The following is a 21,680-nucleotide window of genomic DNA, read 5'->3' on the forward strand; positions in this document are numbered from 1 at the left end:
ACTTTAATGGATTGTTTCAGAATATGGATTACCCTACCACTCCAATCACTCAAGCACAACAAGCAAGGCTTCAATTAGTACATGAAGAGGCTCCTGTGGGGGCCGATGACCCTGAGGAAGCTGTGAATAATTCATGCAATCCAATTAAGAGGCAGTCATACGATCATTCAGAATGTAAGAGATTAAAGGCATCAGGATTAAGTACTTGTTTATAAAGGAAAAAAATCAACACGGTGGCATGAATGATGCAGCCCTGGCCGCAGCCCAGCTTGCTCTAAGATACTTTACATGGGGCTGTCATTGATAAATCTTCGTTTTGCAACTCTGCAATTTTTATAATGTTAATGACCAATCTAGCAATGCATAAACACTACTTGTAATAAAGCGATGGGAGCGGAAAAAAAAGAAACATGTAAAGCCAGCATTATCATAGGCTGTAAAGTGTAAAGCATTTGGTGTTTATGGTTATTTATGCTTCTTTGATGAAACACTCTTATATGGCACCAGTAAACCCCGCTGTGATGAATTACCCAGCATTGGAGAAAACGACCGCTATAAAAACACGAAAGTAACTGTGGGCGGCTAATAATTCTAAAAAGGAATATTAATTGAACATTAAACCATTTCATGAATGTTATATCCTAGCCGGTCCAATAGCATAGTGTGACAATATATTTGCAAACTCATTAGTTCCTGAGCAGCAGCTTTGGCAGAGCTCCCAGTTAGCCATGTCTGATATGGCACTAGCTCCAGAGCCAAGGCAGACATTCAGCTCCAGGAACCAACCTTTCCAAATATCCAACTATGATGTTAATAATACATACATACATACATACATACGTACATACATATCTACTGGAAAGAGGAGCAGCTACAAACTCTGATCTCTGAACCATTTACTTAGCAGCCACACCCCAGCGATAGTAGGTAAACTTCTGTTGAGGTTCCCATATACTTGTTTGATTTGGGCCGATTTCACCCGATGGATTGTTTGACCCCTCGGGTCCGAGTACCTAAGCTGGAGGTCGGATCTCGATGCGACCTCCGACACAGCCACCATCCTGGCAGTGGGAAACAGGGGTTGCATGCCATGCATCACATGTGAAAGGACAGCATGCGATGTATCGCATGCAAACCTGCTGCCCGGGAGTAGTGTATGTACACCTTTACAACTGAAGATTGGAGACCTTAAGATATAGGTTGCTCCCCAAGTCTAGTAGTTAAGATACGTGTACAATCTGCGAGCAGTTAGCCGCAGCCAAGAGTGAAATCCCACCCTGTGGAAATCTGCAATAGAATTGTGAACATTTTGCAATCTGCTATCCTCTCGCAAACCAGTACATAATTCACTCACCAGGAAATGATTTTCCCATACTGTGCAAAGATGAGTAAGTGTGACCCTTCCACAACTCCGCGACAGAGGCAGGCTGATTGAGGCCAGCACTGACATCACAGAAAATGCCTGGGCTTGCGTTTTTTCTGACACTCAGAGAATAGGATGGGAAGATTATCACAGACTTTGTGTCGTAATGGATATTGATTAGCAACAGTGTACCAACAACACTACTGGACCTCTTGCTCCAAGTGCAGTATCCGGTTGGTGGTGCTCCTGCATTTCAGAAACCGTAACTGCTTTTCTGACACTCGCAGAAAATGGCAGGTGTCCAACCACAAACGCTGAATTCCTGTCCGTTAATTTCTGAATTTTGAATCACGCATGTAGATCCTTATGCTTGAGGTCATTCGACAATCGAACGGATTCTGAATTCACGCAACAGCGATCAGATCTGATTCATGCCCACAGTTGTGAATCAGCTTGGCTCCAGTTCAAGGTCTTGGATCACTGGCCTTTAAAGCTGCCTCCCCAAAAGAGGTCATCATATGTTTTCGGCCTTAGTACAAGTACACCATCAATTATTCGGCATCTGATGGTCCGACGCCTCTTTTAATCTGGACACACCAGGTGCCTGGGGGAAGTTAGACTGAGGGAGGTCTTAGATAGGTGGTCGAAGGGCTCAATTTGGCTGTGGGAGAGTAGTAAGGCTGCATGATGTTTAGGTGCTACAGGAAGGCTCAGGTAGGCTGTAGGAAGGTTAGGATAGGCTGTGAGAGGGAGTCAGGCTGTGGACTATTAGGGTTTAGGTAGCGGGGGGGGGGGGTCGGAGGGAAAGTGGTTGGGTTGTACTACCGATAATCCGGCACAGGGCTGAAACCAAGGGTGCCGGATTATTGATGGTCCACCATAGGAATATCTTAAGAACATAAAGTGATAAAATATATTGTCACCCTATTACTCTTTCAATATATCTTTATTTTAAGATTAAATAATTATGGTCCAGTTTGTTACATATATGTATATTTCTAAAAGAATGCAGGGCCTAGATAAGCAGACAGACACAGATAGTGAAGTCTCCAAAAAAAGGGAGGGGAAGGATGAAGAAGAAGGGGAGGAAGGAGGGAGTAAAGGGAGAACTAGACGTTCCTGTATTTGAAGGGGATGAGGTAGGTGTTTATTTAGTGGAAATATATTTTACTGTCATCTCTACACAGGAATCATTAACAGCTACATAATCTATTAAATCCTAATAAAAGTAATTTTTCGATGCCAATAAACACACACACACATACACATACTTACTCTTCATCTGTCTGAACGCATTTATCCAGCTCGATAACGTGGATCCCAATGAACCAGACCAAATTGGAGAAATACGGTACAGCGGTTTTATCTCTAATATAGTGCAGCATTGGCTGGTTGTTATCTAAAATTCAAAACATAGAAAATGGGTTAATAAAGGGGACATGTTCTTCCACCAGGCGCATTATATAAATAGGTCTACACTAAACAAATTAGTAAGCAATGCTAGCGTTACCCATTCCATTAACGTAAATGGGGTAATGACTAGATGCACAGTATCTGAGAACTCAGCAGTGTTTTTAATGAGTATAGCTTATCCCATAAATGTCTAACAATATTTCCTCTTTTATTTGCATCCTCCAATTGAATAAATAAAAATGTTATGGCTGCCTCTGTAAGGAGGCATCTTGTAAATCTACTGTAGCTTAAGCTGAGTCTTTATAAAAAGCAAAAACTTTAAGACACAATTATATATACAAAAAAGCAACAAAATACAGTATTAGCTATATAGAATAAGAGCATGAAGGAATAGATATTTGTGCGCTTAAAATGGATTAGGCCTTGTACAGTCAATGTTTCAGGGTTACCTCTATTTATTAAACTGAGACTTTTCAAATGTTAAACAGCAATACTGTAAAATGCTAAACACATCTGGTTGTGCATTGAATAGTATTGGCGTTTTAAACTCTGAAGGCAATTTGCAATAACACACTTAGTAAATATAATGCGTAGGGTCCAAATGAATTTCCCTTTTCTCCAATCACCCAGGATGCCTATCACTTCACACACATTTTATTCCTGCCACTTGAGAACAAGCTCCTCCTAGAAGTATGGATTGGGTAAATAATGCCCCAAATCTGCAAGGTCCATATAATGTAAGTTAGAAAGGAGAGTCTGATATCATACCGGTTTTCCTAATGTTAATCATCTCTCCTTTTAGGTTTAAATGCTCTGTGTTTTGCCAGAGCTGATTCTATATGTACATAACAAAAGGCGGCTTTGCCAACTTATACCAATGACTTCTTGTGAAAGGGCTGTAACACTCAGTCATCGAATCCAATTCTGGATTTTTTAAAAATAGGTGTGAAAACATTTTTATTCATCATAATGACATGTAATATTTACTATATATATATATATATATATATATATATATATATATATATATATATATATATATATATATATATATATATATATATATATAACAAATGTGATCGACGCTGGCATTTTTAGTGGCTATTTTGCGCATCTCTCACAGAGATGTTGGCACTCAAAGGGTTAAGCTGGTGAAGTGATAAAGTGACAGGCACTTTATCACTGGCCAATCAGCTCATAACTGTCATTTCTCACACACTGCCTGTAACTTGACAGTTAGGAGCCAATTGGCATGGATACGGTGCCTGAGCCTTTATCACTTCACCAAGCTTAACCCTTCGAGTGCCAACATGTCTGTGAGAAATGCCCAAAATAGCCACTATCACTTCACAAAACTAAATAAATCTGCCCCTCAGACACAATGACACTGTTCCACCTCATAGACACAACTACAATAGGATAGCCCAGAGTGAGTCGATTATCTATCAGCGATCGCAGGTACAGGTTGACTACCAACAATCTGGCACCTTCGGTTCAGACACTACTCCAGATAATCGGTTTTGCCGGATTATCATTGGCATCCTCTTCACATCCCGATACCCCCACAGCTAGCTACCTTACGTGTCCTCAGCGCAGCTCGACAACTCCCAGCCGCTGATCTCCACTTTCCACAGATCTACGACAGCTATGCCGCAGATCTCCACCCACCGCGTTGATGATCTCCTTCTGCAGCGTGACTTACGCACCTGCTGATCTCACCTCCCTGCTGCATGACCCATACAGCTGTGTGTCTCTCCCCTTCCGCTGCCTTACGGAAATCTCCAGCTGGCTCTTATCCCACCAAATGCTATTTGCCCCCCCACCACCCTATTGTGTCCATTTTAAAAGAGGTTCCGGATTATCTAGTGCCGGAAAACCACTGTTCAACATGTATTAGGATATTGCCCAATGGTGAATGGAATAACAGCAAAAACATTGAGTAAGTTTGGCACCTGATATGACTCTGTACAGTACTTTTGGTACCCCATATGGCTTTGCACCATTACTTTGGCACCATATATTGCTCTGCATTGTTAAACTTGGCACTAGATATGGCTATGAAGACTCCATGCACCATGACAAGCTAAGCAAGTCAGGCTTACCATTACCCACCAAAGGTTGCCCATAAAATGTCACTCAATTCTTTTTTTCACCAACATTTAATCAAAATGTTTTTCTTTGCTATATTTAAATACCTGGAATCTAGCTAGGACTTCAAAATAAACAGCTTCCATTATATGTTCCATAATTACAAAATTCTCACACAATTAGAACAGCCAACACAACTGAAACCAAGAGAAAAAACCTGGACAATGTGGGAAATTGCATATTTTTTTAATAATATCAAATGGGGCAGAAGTATTAAGCCTTAAAGAGAGTGAAAAACGTCCAGAAAATTAGCTCCTAACTACAATTGTTCAAACAGCCTATAACATGACCGTTAGGAGCCAATTAGCTGGTGGTTTGTCTCTCTTTATCACCGTTGTATTCATCTTTTTTGAAGGCTTAATACATCTGCCCCAATGTGGGATGGGAAGTTTGGTGTCTAAAACATAGGTTTTTAGTTTTAGGGATTGCAACTAAGGAAGCCAATACCAGGGCATTTTAACAATACCGGGATTTTACTTACATTGGCGGGTGCGGCCAGGAGCCCGGTTAAATCACGGTGTAGCCCCTGGGTGGGCAGGATCGTCCAACCTAATTGCAACATTTTTCTTAAGCCATTTTTTTTCTTGAAGACCATATAAAGGGGCAGCACGGATGGTGTAATGGTTAGCATTATTGCCTCACAGTACTGTCCGTTCTGTACTTTAATTCAATACTAAAATCTACCTATCCTCCCCAGACCTATCACCATCTGTATTGTCACTATGTGGTAGATTTATGAAGCAGTGAAAAGGGAGAAGTGTCCAATGGCAACCAATCAGCTGCTCTGTATAATTTTTAATTATGCAAATTACAGATGTTACTTCAGTGTTGATTGGTTGCCATGGGCCACTTTTCCTCTGGCTCACTACTCAGTTATCACTCCTTCATACATCTACAGCCCCCCATACATGGTCCGTTAATAGGATCCGTTGTGTGCTTAAACAGCACACATCGGATCGGATCGCATCCAATTGTGCATGCACTGCGATCCGATGTGTACCTAGTACAAAAAGTATGTGCAGCACATACTTTTTGTACCGTACTATGTGATGCGCGGGAGCGCGCATCGCATAGTACAGAACGGAGCCGTACACAACGGACCGTGTATGGGCTCCTTACCTCTGAATGTCTGTCATTTCACCTTTGATGTCATCTCCCCACCGAATATTTAAAAAACAGAATTCAATATATTTTCACAGAACAATAGTAGTTACCAACCTGATATATCTCGCTGTTGAGAATACAAATGCTACCCCATAAACTCACTGCCTAGGTATCACCCTTGCGTGTCATTGCCTAGGTGTCACCCTTGCGTGTCATCCTTATGTCCTGAACTCACAACACTGACCTTGTGAATCGGGACTCATTTGCGTATGTACAGGGAATCCATTTGGAGAGGAATTAATTTACTATAGGTCTTTATTTTCATACTGTGATGCAAACAGTATAGAAAATATATCATTGTGCTATGTTTGAAAATGCCAAATTGCACTGTGTGTGTGAACAGGTAGGACAAAAATAAGTTAAGGAAGGAAGCCATTAGAGCTGCTATTTCTAAACAGGAGATTACAGCATCATTAAGCATTGAAAAGGTAAAGGCGAAGCACCATACATCTCCTACCCCAGACACTGCGCAGACCATCACACTATCGGCCCTCCACCATCTGCATATCCTGTACCTGCTGCTCTTACTAGGGTGAGTGCACACACCAGAAGATCATTCCTGGCATTTTTGTATGATATACATCAGTATGATCAACCATCTTTGCACTGATTCTTGTGTAAAAATCACTGCAAAGATGGATGGGTATGGGAACCTGTGGCGGGATACATACATGTGGCCCTCGTAAGAGCCACATGTTGCCTAAAACCAATATATTTATTTAAATTCATGCAAGTTACGCAAAGAAGATACATGCATAGAACAAGCAATGGTAAAAAACTTACATGACACTGCAATATGGCACACAGGAATCAGCATGGAAGGGAGGGCAAAAAACAGAAAATAGTTAATAGCATCAGAAACTGTGCTGATGAACATTGCAGAATAGCATAGTAATTTCTCTATGAGATCCAGCGATATGAGGCTGGATGGAAAAGTAATGCCTCCATGGCTATACATATTTTATTTGTGAACACATTTGAACACTGCAGTTCAAGGAGGTGCTACCACAGCCGTCGTACATTCCTGACCTTGTGCCCAGAGACTTTCACCTCTTTCCAAAGATAAAAGAGCACCTTATGGGTCAACACTTCAACTTTGATGAAGAGGGGGAAAACTATCATTTGGTCCTGGTGTTGACAACCACCACCATCTTTTTTCTTCGCCGACGTGTTTGCCCGACTCGTCAAGCGTTGGCGCACATACGTGGAAAGGGATAGAGACTACTTTGAAAAGTCAATAGTGCATTACAGAGGATACAAGGGTAGATGTATGAAGCATTGATAAGGGAGCAGAAGTGATGAAGTGCCTGGTACTTTATCACTGGCCAATCAGCTCCTGACTGTTAAGTTACAGGCTGGGTTTAAAAGGGGATAGTTATGAGCTGATTGGCTGGTGATAAAGTACCAGGCACTTTATCAATTCTCCTCCCTTATCACTGCTTCACACATCTACCCCACACCGAGTTATCATGTACAAAACAAAAAAAAAAAAAAAGTGTTCAAATGTGTTCACAAATAAAAAACTTCTAGCCATGGAGGCATTAATTTCCAATCTAGTATCGTAGTTATAAAATCAGAGCAGTAAATATACAGATTATTCTCTCAATGATATAACACATACATATTATATACTGCAAGAATACTATAGGTTTTTCAGAATGTTTATTCATTACATTTATTACTAAATTATACAATAACTTATGATTATAGTACTGAAAAGTATTTAAAAATCACTATCAAGCAATTTGTAGATTAAAAGCCAAACTATTTCTCTTCCTGAGATATTTGTTATCATGCCTTTGTGGGGTATCACAAGTGAAGCACAAAGGAGTAACATGTTGTAATGAAAAATGGAGCTGGTGGTTCTAAGTGACTAATTACAAGCACGCTGTGTCCTTGTATGATTGGCTATTGCTGTAAAGTGGTTTCTTGTAAACCAGTTACAGAGCACGTCCCAAGAAAACACATTCACACGAAAAACGAACTATTGAGTGATATAGTATATGCACTACTAATAAGCACACCACTGTAGCACAAATGTTCTGAGATGAAGAGAATGTAATGGGTTTTCTTGGGAAATCAGCATTTACTCTTAACAGCTATTGTGTATTGGTAAGGACAAAGCCTACAGTGAAGTTCATTGAAAATATCTATATTTAGAAGCTATGAATAGGTTTAGTGCACTAGTGCCATCTAGTGGTGTTCATTTGCATAACAATGCAAAGCACATATAATGCAAAAATTCCTATAAGGACTGTGTGCAGCAAAATCATTTATACAGGTTATGTTTACCACTTACCAAACTGGGACTAAATAAAACCTTTTTGTGTGCTATGTGTGTTCTACATGGTTTAATGTATCAGATTTGCATTGAATAACCCACCTTATGTAAAATTGTGAAACCATTTCCTTACTGAATGGACAGCTTTGCATTAAACACACAATGAATCTATATGTGCAAAAGTGTCCTCACCGGTCCCACTAAAATAATGCAAATTATTTGTGTGTTCTTGAAAAAGCTTTGCATGTCGGTGGATGGGGCAGAGCGTGCACACAGTAGAAAGTGTTATATATATTGTTCCTGCATCTTGACAAAGGGGCTTGTCCCCGAAACTTTGGAGAAGTTCAATACACACTTTGAAAAACCCTATACACATACACTCATACACACACGCACTGCCATCCTTATTTATTTTTATGTTTAGCTTCATGTAGATTTGAAATGATCAGAGTGAGGAAACATTGGAATGTTCTTTATATATTTTTCTTGTGTGTATGTAACCTTGCTGGAACTATGCCTAGAAATATGCTTCTTGCAAATCCCCACTGAATGTGCCCTCTGTGCATATTTATCATTTAAATACACCAGCCTTGCAAAATGAAACTATGGGTGAAATGTAATAGGAGGAGAGATTCAGAAAGTGAGAGATTTAGTAAGAAATTTCAATTTTTATTTAAAGCGGCAATCATTTACACTGCTAAATCAGACTGTTTTTTTCTTTAAAAAAAACTGGAGATTTCTGACCAAATCTCTCACTTTCTGAATCTCTCATCCTATTACTTTTTACCACATATTTTCAGCACTTAGTAGGCTCAAATCGAGAACCTCCAGGCAGCCAGTGCACACTTAAGACCCATACAAATTGGGCGATTTTAAGCTGAAAGCAGCTCAGTTTTGTCGTCCGAGCTGCTATTAGCTCAAAAGCTGCATCATTACTGGCTGCTGCCCATCTGTTGGGATCGTCCTGCTATAGAAAGTTGTTCACCCCAGAAAAATCACTCAGTGTGTATGCAGTGAGCGATTTTCCCCATCATCACTGTGCATACACTCCGGGCAAAAATGTCCAGTGTGTATGGACCTTTAGTCAGCTCATATCTGCACCCTGCCTTGTAAAGCTAGGTACACATGCAAAACAGTATAATTGTGAGGTCACACATAATCCTTCTTAAGGTGACCATGTACAGTACAACTGTTATAACTACAATGGTGGGGAGATTAGCATTAGGGCTGCCAAGAGATCATTTGGACCTTAGTACCGGGGGGAGATATTCTCCCCTCCAAATGTCTGCCCAGCTTGAAGGGGTTTCTGGCTTCCTCTGCAGCCAGGGAACCATCGCTGGAATGGGGGGAGGTGACAATGAGGATTCCTGCTCTCTAGTGGGTCAGCTCCTGCTAGGTGCTCAGCTCCCTGTTTCACAGCAGCACCTGCCCAAACCTGGACAGCAGTGTGGGTAGAGGACGGAAGCTGCGGTTCCTCATAGCAGCATCTGTGCCTTGTCAGCAGCCCCTGTGTGTTTAAATAGTGTAATGAGACGCACCTTCAGCATTCCCCTTAGACGTGTAAAATCTATGCCGTTGTTCGCTGCATAGATGTGGGCTTCCACAAAGCCCTGGTTCACGCTCAGAAGCCGTTTTGTGAACCTGCTCTGTGCTTGAGTCTGGCCTGCCCATACAGTATGTCATTCATACTGTAGCGTAATACTGTGTTTAATTAGTGTAATGAGAGGCACAGACAGCAACACTCGCCACAGGCAGGCTAGACAAGAGCGGCCCCATCTGTATAGGAAACTGTGATAAGCAATATAAACCTTAGAATACAAACATATTCATATGAATTAACCAAGCAAGGGCCATTGTACGGAGCATGTACGGATGTTACTGCTGCATACTGTGATGTAACTTCAATGAGAAGCAAATTAGTATTTTTGCATTAATATGAATTACTATGCAGTCATCCAAGCAAATACAAATATTACCAACTTCAGAGTTAACAGAGGGCCTAGACCACATACAGTACAGTAACTATTACACATAGGCGAGCCTGCAAGGTATCATCACGCCTTTCTGAAGAAATCAGACACCAACGTCTGCCTTGTTTCTGTGGAATAATATCATTGCTGTATTAGGGGAAGGGTGGAGCAGTGATCCTCAAACTAATCTGCTCTGGGACCCAATCAGACAATAAAAAGGATTTCAGGACCCCAGCAAGTTACAGCAGACCGCACAAGCACAGTAGCATTGCAAAGGCACAAAACAAGTAAATACGATGGGGAGGCAGTTTATAATAGGGGATAGAAGATGGGGCATTATCTTCACCTCCATAGACACATCCCATAAAGTCTCTGCTTATTACCCCTCTTCCTCCCCCGCTGTGGCTTTCCAAAATCACCCTCCAGGTGGCCGTGGATAACACACACACACACACACACACCTCCCCCCATGCTACACTTACTTACAAGAGGTTCTTCAAATATTCAGTCAAGCTTATTGAGATATGCTCTGAGTTTGACTACGGTCCCCCACCCACCCACACACCCACACACTTGGAGGACCGCAGATACAGATGGAGCACCTCTCAGTCAGCGCCGGGGCTTGCCAGATTGCCACCGCTGGCGAGATGGCACTCCATCTGACTGGGACGTGCGAGCATCCCACACACACATGTGCGCTTCCCAGTTTCCAGGCGGCGGGGGACATGAACCCTGCCCGTCTCCGCTTCAGGGAGACTGGCAGGGTTAGGGGGGAGTTTAGTGGGGAGGTGGGAGCGGGCGGCTGGGACTGGCGGCGAAGTGGCGGGGACCAGTGAAGAGCTCCGTAGTAAGGGAACGCACGCACGTCCCCTTACGGCAGCTGTCGATCCGACCACCAGCCCCTGCAAGAATGAAGGGCGCCCATCTGTAAAGAGATATTGTTACGCATAATTGATTTTTTTTTACTGCACATGTTGAATCAATTTTTAGCCAGGCATTCATTATGCAATTATATGCCCAATCCATAGATTACAGTGTGCTACTGTGATGACCAGATGATTGGTCATGAGAAAACATGCTCACAGTCGGCCGCATCTGAACGTGTATACACTACCATGGCAACTGCCTGACATTTTCTAGTTTATAGCTCCCCCAGAGGATGAACGCCGTTATCATGGCCATACACTTTGCATAGCTCACAGTGTATGGACACATTGGGGGAAATGTATTACGATGTGAGGTCTATTTCACATTGGATGTTGCTATGGGCAACAAATCAGATACTATCTTTTATCTTTTAGAAGGTGCTAAATAAATAAGTAGATTCTGATTGGTTGCCCATACGAAATAGAACTCGAATCTTCCCCAGTAAATTTCCCCCAATATCTGCTGGGTATCCGGCTGTCAGATAAAATATCTATTAGCCTGACAGTCTATGCTCATCATTAGATTAAGCTGCAGTCTGACCTAAGTAGGAAAGGTGTGCAATTTATTTACACTCTTTATAAAGAAACAGAATGCAGTCACTAGGTCGACCACTACTGTTCGAAAGTGACTAGGTCGGCACTTGATTGACATACCCTAGGTCGACACAAGCTTAAGGTAAACCGACATGGTTAACATGAATAAGGTCAACTTTCATTTTTTTTTTTAAGGTGCTTTTTCATATTTTACTAAAATGGGCATAGAGTGAGAATATAATAGTGCCCACAGCATGGCGAGCGTAGTGAGGGGACGCTGTCCCGTGGCCCCTGGATGTGGCTTGCAGGGTGACTGGAGTGGGAGTGGCACTGTACAGCCAGTAATATAGCTTTAGTGATGCTCGGTATATCCAATATCAGCTATGAAGTAGCACTTATCAAGTACATACTAAATTGTGTTATGAACAACTTCTCAGTTTGTAATCTTAAGACTTGATCTCCCCCTTCTTAACTAAAATATTGTTTCCTAAATCACAGAGATTAGGGGGATATGTGTGGGTTTGCTCACTGGCTCATTTCTTTTATTCTTGAAATGGCCCAGAACAAATGTCCTAATTTTTCCATCTCCGTCACATCTGCTTGGAATTAGTTTTGTTGTTGGCTGGGCTATTACAAGCTGCAGCCAATTAGAGCATGGAACGTAGTATAGAAACACTGAGTATTTCAGATTATGGACTTGCTGACTTGGTGAGATGTAGTGACCTGCACACTTATGAATGTTTTATGTACAATACAACTTTATGTGTCAGGTAGAAGATAAATAGTTATCATGGGGACGCTGAAGTGGAAGCAGCAGCAAGGATGTAGTGGGGTGCCAATCCCACACATGAAAAAAGGTGGGGGTATGTTGCGCTGAATAACCAATGGCAGTATATTTAAGAGAAATGTAAATTAAATAAACTCAATACAAAAAGTTATAAAAAAAAACAGTCTGATTCGGTGTGCATTTGCTATATATATATATATATATATATATATATATATATATATATATATATATATATATATATATATATATATATATATATATATATATATATATATATATATATATATATATATATATATATATATATATATATTCACCCTTGATCCACAGTGAATAGGCTAGTGTCCGTTCCAGAGAGGGTCCCTTACAAGGACAAAAGAGATGTGACTACTCTGCTTGGATGAATGGAACACCTTGGTATTGTCCGGCTTTAGAGGTGGCATTCCTCCCAAAATGGATGTGGGCCAGTCAAAGGTTGGAAGTCTCTAAAGAGTCGTAAGTAGCGAATGGGAATGTCCTGTAACAATCCAATGATTGGAGAGGGGCTGGTTGGGTCCTGGCTCGGTTGGTTCTTTGTTTGGTGACCTGGGGTACTGTGGTAACACCATAAAGCTGACGCGTTTCACTGGCTCTTCAGCTTTATCCAGAAAACGTGTTTTCTATAACAACTTTTGGTACTTGTTTCCTACAACGGCGCCCATCGCATCGTATACTATTAGACTATATAAGATATACGATGGTATGTGACGCGATATTGTACAATAAAATATTGCATCGCATCATATGCCATACAATGCGATCGTATACGATTTTTGATTGTACAAGCACCCTTGGGTCCTTAAAGAACAAAGGACCAGTGGGCGCCTTCTGTACGCTAAAACAATTTATTAAACCAAAAAACACACAAAAAAACACAGTAAATACAATTACAATAAAAAACAGTAATTTGCATGCATGCAACAATTCAATAAAATAATTCTAAAAAGCCATTTCACTGCATTAGCATGAGAGGTATTGATAATTACCAGTTCCTGATTGGATGGAAAAATTGCCAGGTGTGGGCAGGTGTTACAGTCTCGCACAGATTTGTTGTAAGCAAGATTTTATAGATATTTCCAGGTGGAATTGGGGCTTTCAGGACGGACCCACACCGTATATATCACAGGGATTCCTTGATGGTACTTGGTATTGTCTCCTCCACTCACCCGGGCAGGTGCAAATTTGCCCGATGGATGTATCAAGTAGGTGCCTGATATATTTTAACACCCTTTTGGTCCGAGTGCTGCAGTAGCCAGTGGCCCGACTCTGGACTCTGTGCTCCACTGAATTAGTAGCCAGCCCAGCCTTTCTGTGTGCTGGTGTGGACAGCGTAGATATCCAGTGCGCACAGCGGCTGACACACTTGCTTCCCAGCCGGCTGCCTGCGTGCACAGTATAGGCTTGAATGCCGCAAATCACTATCAGTCAGCTGGCATAAGTACCACAAGCTTCTGGTGCAGACAGCGGCTGCTGGACTCACTTCCCAGTCGGCTGTCTGTGTATGCAGTGGGGACCTGAATGCCGCAGATAAATATCAGTCAGGCGGCGGGCTGATGGTATCGGTGTAGCGCCCTACAGGTCCTCAACTGCTGATCCTCCTCTCTGGGCTCCTTAAAGACGCGTTTCGCTGCGCTCAGGCAGCTTTACAATGTTAAATGGCCCCCCCATAGTCAACGCCACCCCCAGGATCAATTTTTAGCCAGGCATTCATTTTGCAATTATATGCTCAATCCATAGATTACAGTGTGCTACTGTGATGACCAGATGATTGGTCATGAGAAAACATGCTCACAGTCGGCCGCATCTGAAAGTGTATACACTACCATGGCAACTGCCTGACATTTTCTAGTTTATAGCTCCCCCAGAGGATGAACGCCGTTATCATGGCCATACACTTTGCATAGCTCACATTGGGGCAGATGTATTAAGCCTTAACAAGAGATAAATGCAAGAGTGATAAGGAGCGATAAACGTCCCGCCAATCACCTGTTAACTGCCATGTTACAGGCTGTGTTTGAAAAAAGTGAGTATGGAGCTGATTGGCTGGACGTTTATCGCTCCTTATCACCCTTGCATTTATCTCTTGTTAAGGCTTAATACATCTGCCCCAGTGTATGGACACATTGGGGGAAATGTATTACGATGTGAGGTCTATTTCACATTGGATGTTGCTATGGGCAACAAATCAGATACTATCTTTTATCTTTTAGAAGGTGCTAAATAAATAATTAGATTCTGATTGGTTGCCCATACGAAATAGAACTCGAATCTTCCCCAGTAAATTTCCCCCAATATCTGCTGGGTATCCGGCTGTCAGATAAAATATCGGTACTTGTTTCCTAGAACGGCCACAATCGTGAGTGATCGTGGCTTTTAATTAAGGGACACGATCCTCACGATGTGGCCGATTTTTTACAATTTTTTCACTTTGATTGACAGAAATCGGGTCAATCGGTCGGTCGCGACCAATTAAAATCGGCCGCGATGCGACCGACCGATTGACCCGATTTTTCCATAGACTTCAATGTTAAAAAATCTTTTAACATTGAAATCGGTCGGTCTTGTGCCATTATAATGGCACAAGATGAGATGGACTTGATTAAGTCCATCTCACATAGGGAAAAATGATAAAAAAGGTGAAATGGGCCAATATGACCCATTTCACATTTTTTATGTGCCCGCCATGACCCCACGATAGACGTGAACCCGAAGCGTGGCGAGCGCAGCGAGCCCGCGAGGGGCGGCGGTGCGCGTCCTCCGACCTTTTCATTCCCCTACTATCCACTAGGGCGTGGAGTGAGAATATAATAGTGTGGCGAGCGCAGCGAGCCACCGAGCCCGAAGCGTGGCGAGCGCAGCGAGCCCCGCGAGGGGACGCGTATACCTGTGAAGTTAGACGCGTCCCCTCGCGGGGCTCGCTGCGCTCGCCACGCTTCGGGCTCGGTGGCTCGCTGCGCTCGCCACACTATTATATTCTCACTCCACGCCCTAGTGGATAGTAGGGGAATGAAAAGGTCGGAGGACGCGCACCGCCGCCCCTCGCGGGCTCGCTGCGCTCGCCACGCTTCGGGTTCACGTCTATCGTGGGGTCTAGCACACTTATTAACATTTGGGGGGGCAATTTAAACAAATCTGGTGAAAAAAAAAATAAAATCGGGTGAAAAATCGGTCGATCGGATCGGTCGCATCGTATGCGACCAAATCGCATGCGATGCGATCGATCCGATTTTTTATCTTACGACCACAACGATCTAAATCGTTGTGGCCGTTCTAGGAAACAAGTACCAAAATATCTATTAGCATGACAGTCTATGCTCATCATTAGATTAAGCTGCAGTCTGACCTAAGTAGGAAAGGTGTGCAATTTATTTACACTCTTTATAAAGAAACAGAATGCAGTCACTAGGTCGACCACTACTGTTCGAAAGTGACTAGGTCGGCACTTGATTGACATACCCTAGGTCGACACAAGCTTAAGGTAAACCGACATGGTTAACATGAATAAGGTCAACTTTCATTTTTTTTTTTAAGGTGCTTTTTCATATTTTACTAAAATGGGCATAGAGTGAGAATATAATAGTGCCCACAGCATGGCGAGCGTAGTGAGGGGACGCTGTCCCGTGGCCCCTGGATGTGGCTTGCAGGGTGACTGGAGTGGGAGTGGCACTGTACAGCCAGTAATATAGCTTTAGTGATGCTCGGTATATCCAATATCAGCTATGAAGTAGCACTTATCAAGTACATACTAAATTGTGTTATGAACAACTTCTCAGTTTGTAATCTTAAGACTTGATCTCCCCCTTCTTAACTAAAATATTGTTTCCTAAATCACAGAGATTAGGGGGATATGTGTGGGTTTGCTCACTGGCTCATTTCTTTTATTCTTTAAATGGCCCAGAACAAATGTCCTAATTTTTCCATCTCCGTCACATCTGCTTGGAATTAGTTTTGTTGTTGGCTGGGCTATTACAAGCTGCAGCCAATTAGAGCATGGAACGTAGTATAGAAACACTGAGTATTTCAGATTATGGACTTGCTGACTTGGTGAGATGTAGTGACCTGCACACTTATGAATGTTTTATGTACAATACAACTTTATGTGTCAGGTAGAAGATAAATAGTTATCATGGGGACGCTGAAGTGGAAGCAGCAGCAAGGATGTAGTGGGGTGCCAATCCCACACATGAAAAAAGGTGGGGGTATGTTGCGCTGAATAACCAATGGCAGTATATTTAAGAGAAATGTAAATTAAATAAACTCAATACAAAAAGTTATAAAAAAAACCAGTCTGATTCGGTGTGAATTTGCTATATATATATATATATATATATATATATATATATATATATATATATATATATATATATATATATATATATATATATATATATAGTCACCCTTGATCCACAGTGAATAGGCTAGTGTCCGTTCCAGAAAGGGTCCCTTACAAGGACAAAAGAGATGTGACTACTCTGCTTGGATGAATGGAACACCTTGGTATTGTCCGGCTTTAGAGGTGGCATTCCTCCCAAAATGGATGTGGGCCAGTCAAAGGTTGGAAGTCTCTAAAGAGTCGTAAGTAGCGAATGGGAATGTCCTGTAACAATCCAATGATTGGACAGGGGCTGGCTGGGTCCTGGCTCGGTTGGTTCTTTGTTTGGTGACCTGGGGTACTGTGGTAACACCATAAAGCTGACGCGTTTCACTGGCTCTTCAGCTTTATCCAGAAAACGTGTTTTCTATAACAACTTTTGGTACTTGTTTCCTACAACGGCGCCCATCGCATCGTATACTATTAGACTATATAAGATATACGATGGTATGTGACGCGATATTGTACAATAAAATATTGCATCGCATCATATGCCATACAATGCGATCGTATACGATTTTTGATTGTACAAGCACCCTTGGGTCCTTAAAGAACAAAGGACCAGTGGGCACCTTCTGTACGCTAAAACAATTTATTAAACCAAAAAACACACAAAAAAACACAGTAAATACAATTACAATAAAAAACAGTAATTTGCATGCATGCAACAATTCAATAAAATAATTCTAAAAAGCCATTTCACTGCATTAGCATGAGAGGTATTGATAATTACCAGTTCCTGATTGGATGGAAAAATTGCCAGGTGTGGGCAGGTGTTACAGTCTCGCACAGATTTGTTGTAAGCAAGATTTTATAGATATTTCCAGGTGGAATTGGGGCTTTCAGGACGGACCCACACCGTATATATCACAGGGATTCCTTGATGGTACTTGGTATTGTCTCCTCCACTCACCCGGGCAGGTGCAAATTTGCCCGATGGATGTATCAAGTAGGTGCCTGATATATTTTAACACCCTTTTGGTCCGAGTGCTGCAGTAGCCAGTGGCCCGACTCTGGACTCTGTGCTCCACTGAATTAGTAGCCAGCCCAGCCTTTCTGTGTGCTGGTGTGGACAGCGTAGATATCCAGTGCACACAGCGGCTGACACACTTGCTTCCCAGCCGGCTGCCTGCGTGCACAGTATAGGCTTGAATGCCGCAAATCACTATCAGTCAGCTGGCATAAGTACCACAAGCTTCTGGTGCAGACAGCGGCTGCTGGACTCACTTCCCAGTCGGCTGTCTGTGTATGCAGTGGGGACCTGAATGCCGCAGATAAATATCAGTCAGGCGGCGGGCTGATGATATCGGTGTAGCGCCCTACAGGTCCTCAACTGCTGATCCTCCTCTCTGGGCTCCTTAAAGATGCGTTTTGCTGCGCTCAGGCAGCTTTACAATGTTAAATGGCCCCCCCATAGTCAACGCCACCCCCAGGATCAACGCCAACCCGAAGCTTGGTGAGCGCAGCGAGCCAGAGAGGCGGTGGTACGCATCCTCCGACCGTTTCAGACCCCCACTATCCACGTCGGCGTGGAGTTGATTTTAGCTAGTGTGGCGGGTGCAGTGAGCCACCGAGCCCGAAGCGTGGTGAGCACAGCGAGCCCCGCGAAATACGAGCCCGAAGCGAGCCCCGTGAGGGGATGCGCAATACATGTAAAGTAATCCGTGTCCCCACACTATCTAAAATCAACTGCACGCCGACGTGGATAGTGGGGGTATGAAAAGGTCGGAGGATGCGTACCACCGCCACTCGCCACGCTTCGGGTTGGCGTTGATAGTGGGGGTGGCGTTGCCAATGGGGGCGCATTTAACATTAAAAGCACCCATCAAGGTGCTTGTACAATTAAAAATCGGATCGCATCGCATGCAATGCGATTGTATAAGATGTAATGCAATCAAAATCGGAGGCGCCGTGCTAGGAAACAAGTACCCAACTTTTTATATAGGGTTTAGTCAATTTACATTTCTTTATTTATACTGCACATTAATTAATCAGCACAGCATACCGCCTCCTTTTGTCCTTTATGTGCCACATGTTGTCATAATAGGAGATTGTGGCAATTAGTAGGCCACAGGCAGCAATGTAAGACTTAAACGGGCATGTTGCCCACCTACAATGTTACCTATTGTTAATGAGCAGGAGTAAGCAGAAAATAAAAGCAGGATGGGACACACCAAAGAGTCTGAATTCTAGTCCTCCAGTAAGTAACCTTTAGATTAATATCTGGATATAGAGCATCTCAGGAAAAAAATGGATGGAATTTATTTTAAAACTGGGTACACACTATAATATGATACAGTATGAACAGTGACAATTTTGCAGGACACCCAATCTATTTCTTACACATCGCACTGTCCCATCTGATGTGCTGCACGTGAGATAGGGTGATGCGATGTACAATGTGCGGCACAATGTGTAGCGTGTACGCAGGAGCACATCACGTGTTGGGTAATCACATGTCTGAAGTCTGCACTGTTTAACATGATGATGGATTAGTGTGTGTAGTGCATACAGGAGCAATGATATAGTGCCGCTGTTCCAAATACTGCACAGTATGTATGCTCTAAATAGTGTGTCTGGAAACGTAGGATTGCTGGTGAAAGTGGGACGCGTAGGTTTTTTTACGTCATTCAGGTGTTTCTCTTAACAGCAGAAAGAGCAGAGTTTATTAGTAAGATGTTGGTGGCACCATACTGCTACAGATGTGTCCTTTTACACCCTTGCTGTAATGCAAGGATGTCATGGTCTAGTGGGGAGTAAATGTTTGCAAGCTCCTGCTATGTCACTGAAGTGAATGTGAGCAGGCCTGCACATAGGTGTTTCATATGCTCCTGCTATGCCACTGAAGTGAGTGTGAGCAGGCCTGCACATAGGTGTTTCATATGCTCCTGCTATGCCACTGAAGTGAGTGTGAGCAGGCCTGCACATAGGTGTTTCATATGCTCCTGCTATGCCACTGAAGTGAGTGTGAGCAGGCCTGCACATACTGTAGGTGTTTCATATGCTCCTGCTATGCCACTGAAGTGAGTGGGAGCCTGCGTGCGAATGCGATGACCTCCCATTCACTTCAATGGGAACCAGCAGCAACGCGAACAAGTGCAGCATGCCTTGCTCAACCCACATTGCAATGTCGCTACAGTAACAATGCCGTGGGGAATAATGCATACAACCTATTCAGGTGATGGTGTGATCTACTCCACTTCATCAACAAACTTATCAGAAGAATTGTTATTAAATCTTTCTTACCTTTGTAAATATTTAACGTTATGTTCCGCACTGCCACCCGGACCATGTGTTCAGAATGATTAAAGAACTTTATCGCCTCAGTGTAAAGAGCAAAATCATTGGTGTGCTGGAAGAAATGAAGCACACAAATAATTACATGATACAAATACTAAATAATAGGGAATCTGTTTTTAGCAGATTATTCTCACTGATCGCTAAGTGGTGGACTACAAGATTATTACAAGATTAAAGGGTCTGTACTGATGTGATACAACAATACTGCTTACTAGTGCGGGTGTGGTATAGGGTCCGACAGTCGGGATCCCGATAGTCATTATCCCGACATCGGGATCCCGACTGGCCGGACTCAGACAGCATGGTGAGCGCAACTAAGCCCCTTGTGGGCTCGCCACGCTGCAGGCACAGTGGCTCACTACGCTCGCCACCTATTCTATTCTCCCTCTATGGGGGCCGTGGACCCCCATGAGGGAGTATAGCAGTGGCCGTTGGGAACCCGTCTGTCGGTGTTTTAACAGTCGGGATCCCGATGTCGGGATCTCGTCCGACACCCTGCTAATGCATGCTTGTACTGATATTTCCATGGTCTTGATTGCCTCTTTGCTTTCTGTCTGTGCAATTAGTTTGAATGATTTAGAAGTAACATTCTTACTTACCTATTTAAGAATTTTCTAATAAATAGTGTGCAAAAAAATTAATTATATTATATATGTAAATATACTATCCACCGCTGAACGCAAATGCCAGTTGACAATGGCGTGTTATCACGGATGGCGGGAAAAGCTGCTGGCTTACAGCAAACACCTGTTACAACTGGGTGCTCAATGGCCTCCCGATATTCCAATGGTCATTACACCGACATCGGAATCCAGACTGTTAAAAGCTCGATAGTCGGGATCCTAACTTACATGGGTTATGCTGGCCACACATCAGACCAACTTTCCTCCAACCAACCAACTAGTTGGTTGGATGGAATAAAAACCTGGAACTGGATAGGAGCAAATGTAATTTGTAATTAAGTCATTCGTTTCCCAAATCTGAAACTAGACAACAATTGTCTCTCAGTTGGACCTATTTTATTTAAACTATTTCACTGAATATTTTGTCCATTCTCCCGAGTTTGTGAGCAAATTGCTTATCATGGGTGTAATACCACAACTACTGTTCCACCGTGTCATTAATTAACTGTTTCCCAATCTTATGATTGCAAATCCAATTGATCAAGGCTCCTTTTCAAGCCTTCGTATGGAACGTATTTGTCTGCAAAATTTGATAAATATTAAATAAGGGTCCTCAATTAGCTTAATTAACTACGTAATATGGGGGTAATTCATTAAGGATCTCAAAAGCAAAATCTTTCTCTAATGGACAAAACCATGAGCACTACAGGTGGGGCAGATGTAACATGCACAGAGATTTACATTTGGGTGAGTTACT

General features: G+C 42.6%; 1 protein-coding gene across 1 annotated transcript in view; it reads right to left on the reverse strand.

The window, feature by feature from the left end:
• Positions 1-21,680, reverse strand: part of CLEC16A (C-type lectin domain containing 16A) — a 311,322-nt gene that overhangs the window by 260,462 nt on the left and 29,180 nt on the right. Inside the window, exons 5-7 of the mRNA XM_083153350.1 lie at positions 20,247-20,352; positions 6,872-6,877; positions 2,639-2,762 (exon numbers count right to left, since the gene is read on the reverse strand). Of these exons, the coding sequence (XP_083009476.1) occupies positions 2,639-2,762; positions 6,872-6,877; positions 20,247-20,352 (236 nt within the window). The remainder of the gene's footprint in view (positions 1-2,638; positions 2,763-6,871; positions 6,878-20,246; positions 20,353-21,680) is intronic.

The sequence above is a fragment of the Crinia signifera genome, chromosome 7 (assembly GCF_055691185.1).
Source record: "Crinia signifera chromosome 7, ASM5569118v1, whole genome shotgun sequence".
NCBI lineage: Eukaryota > Metazoa > Chordata > Amphibia > Anura > Myobatrachidae > Crinia > Crinia signifera.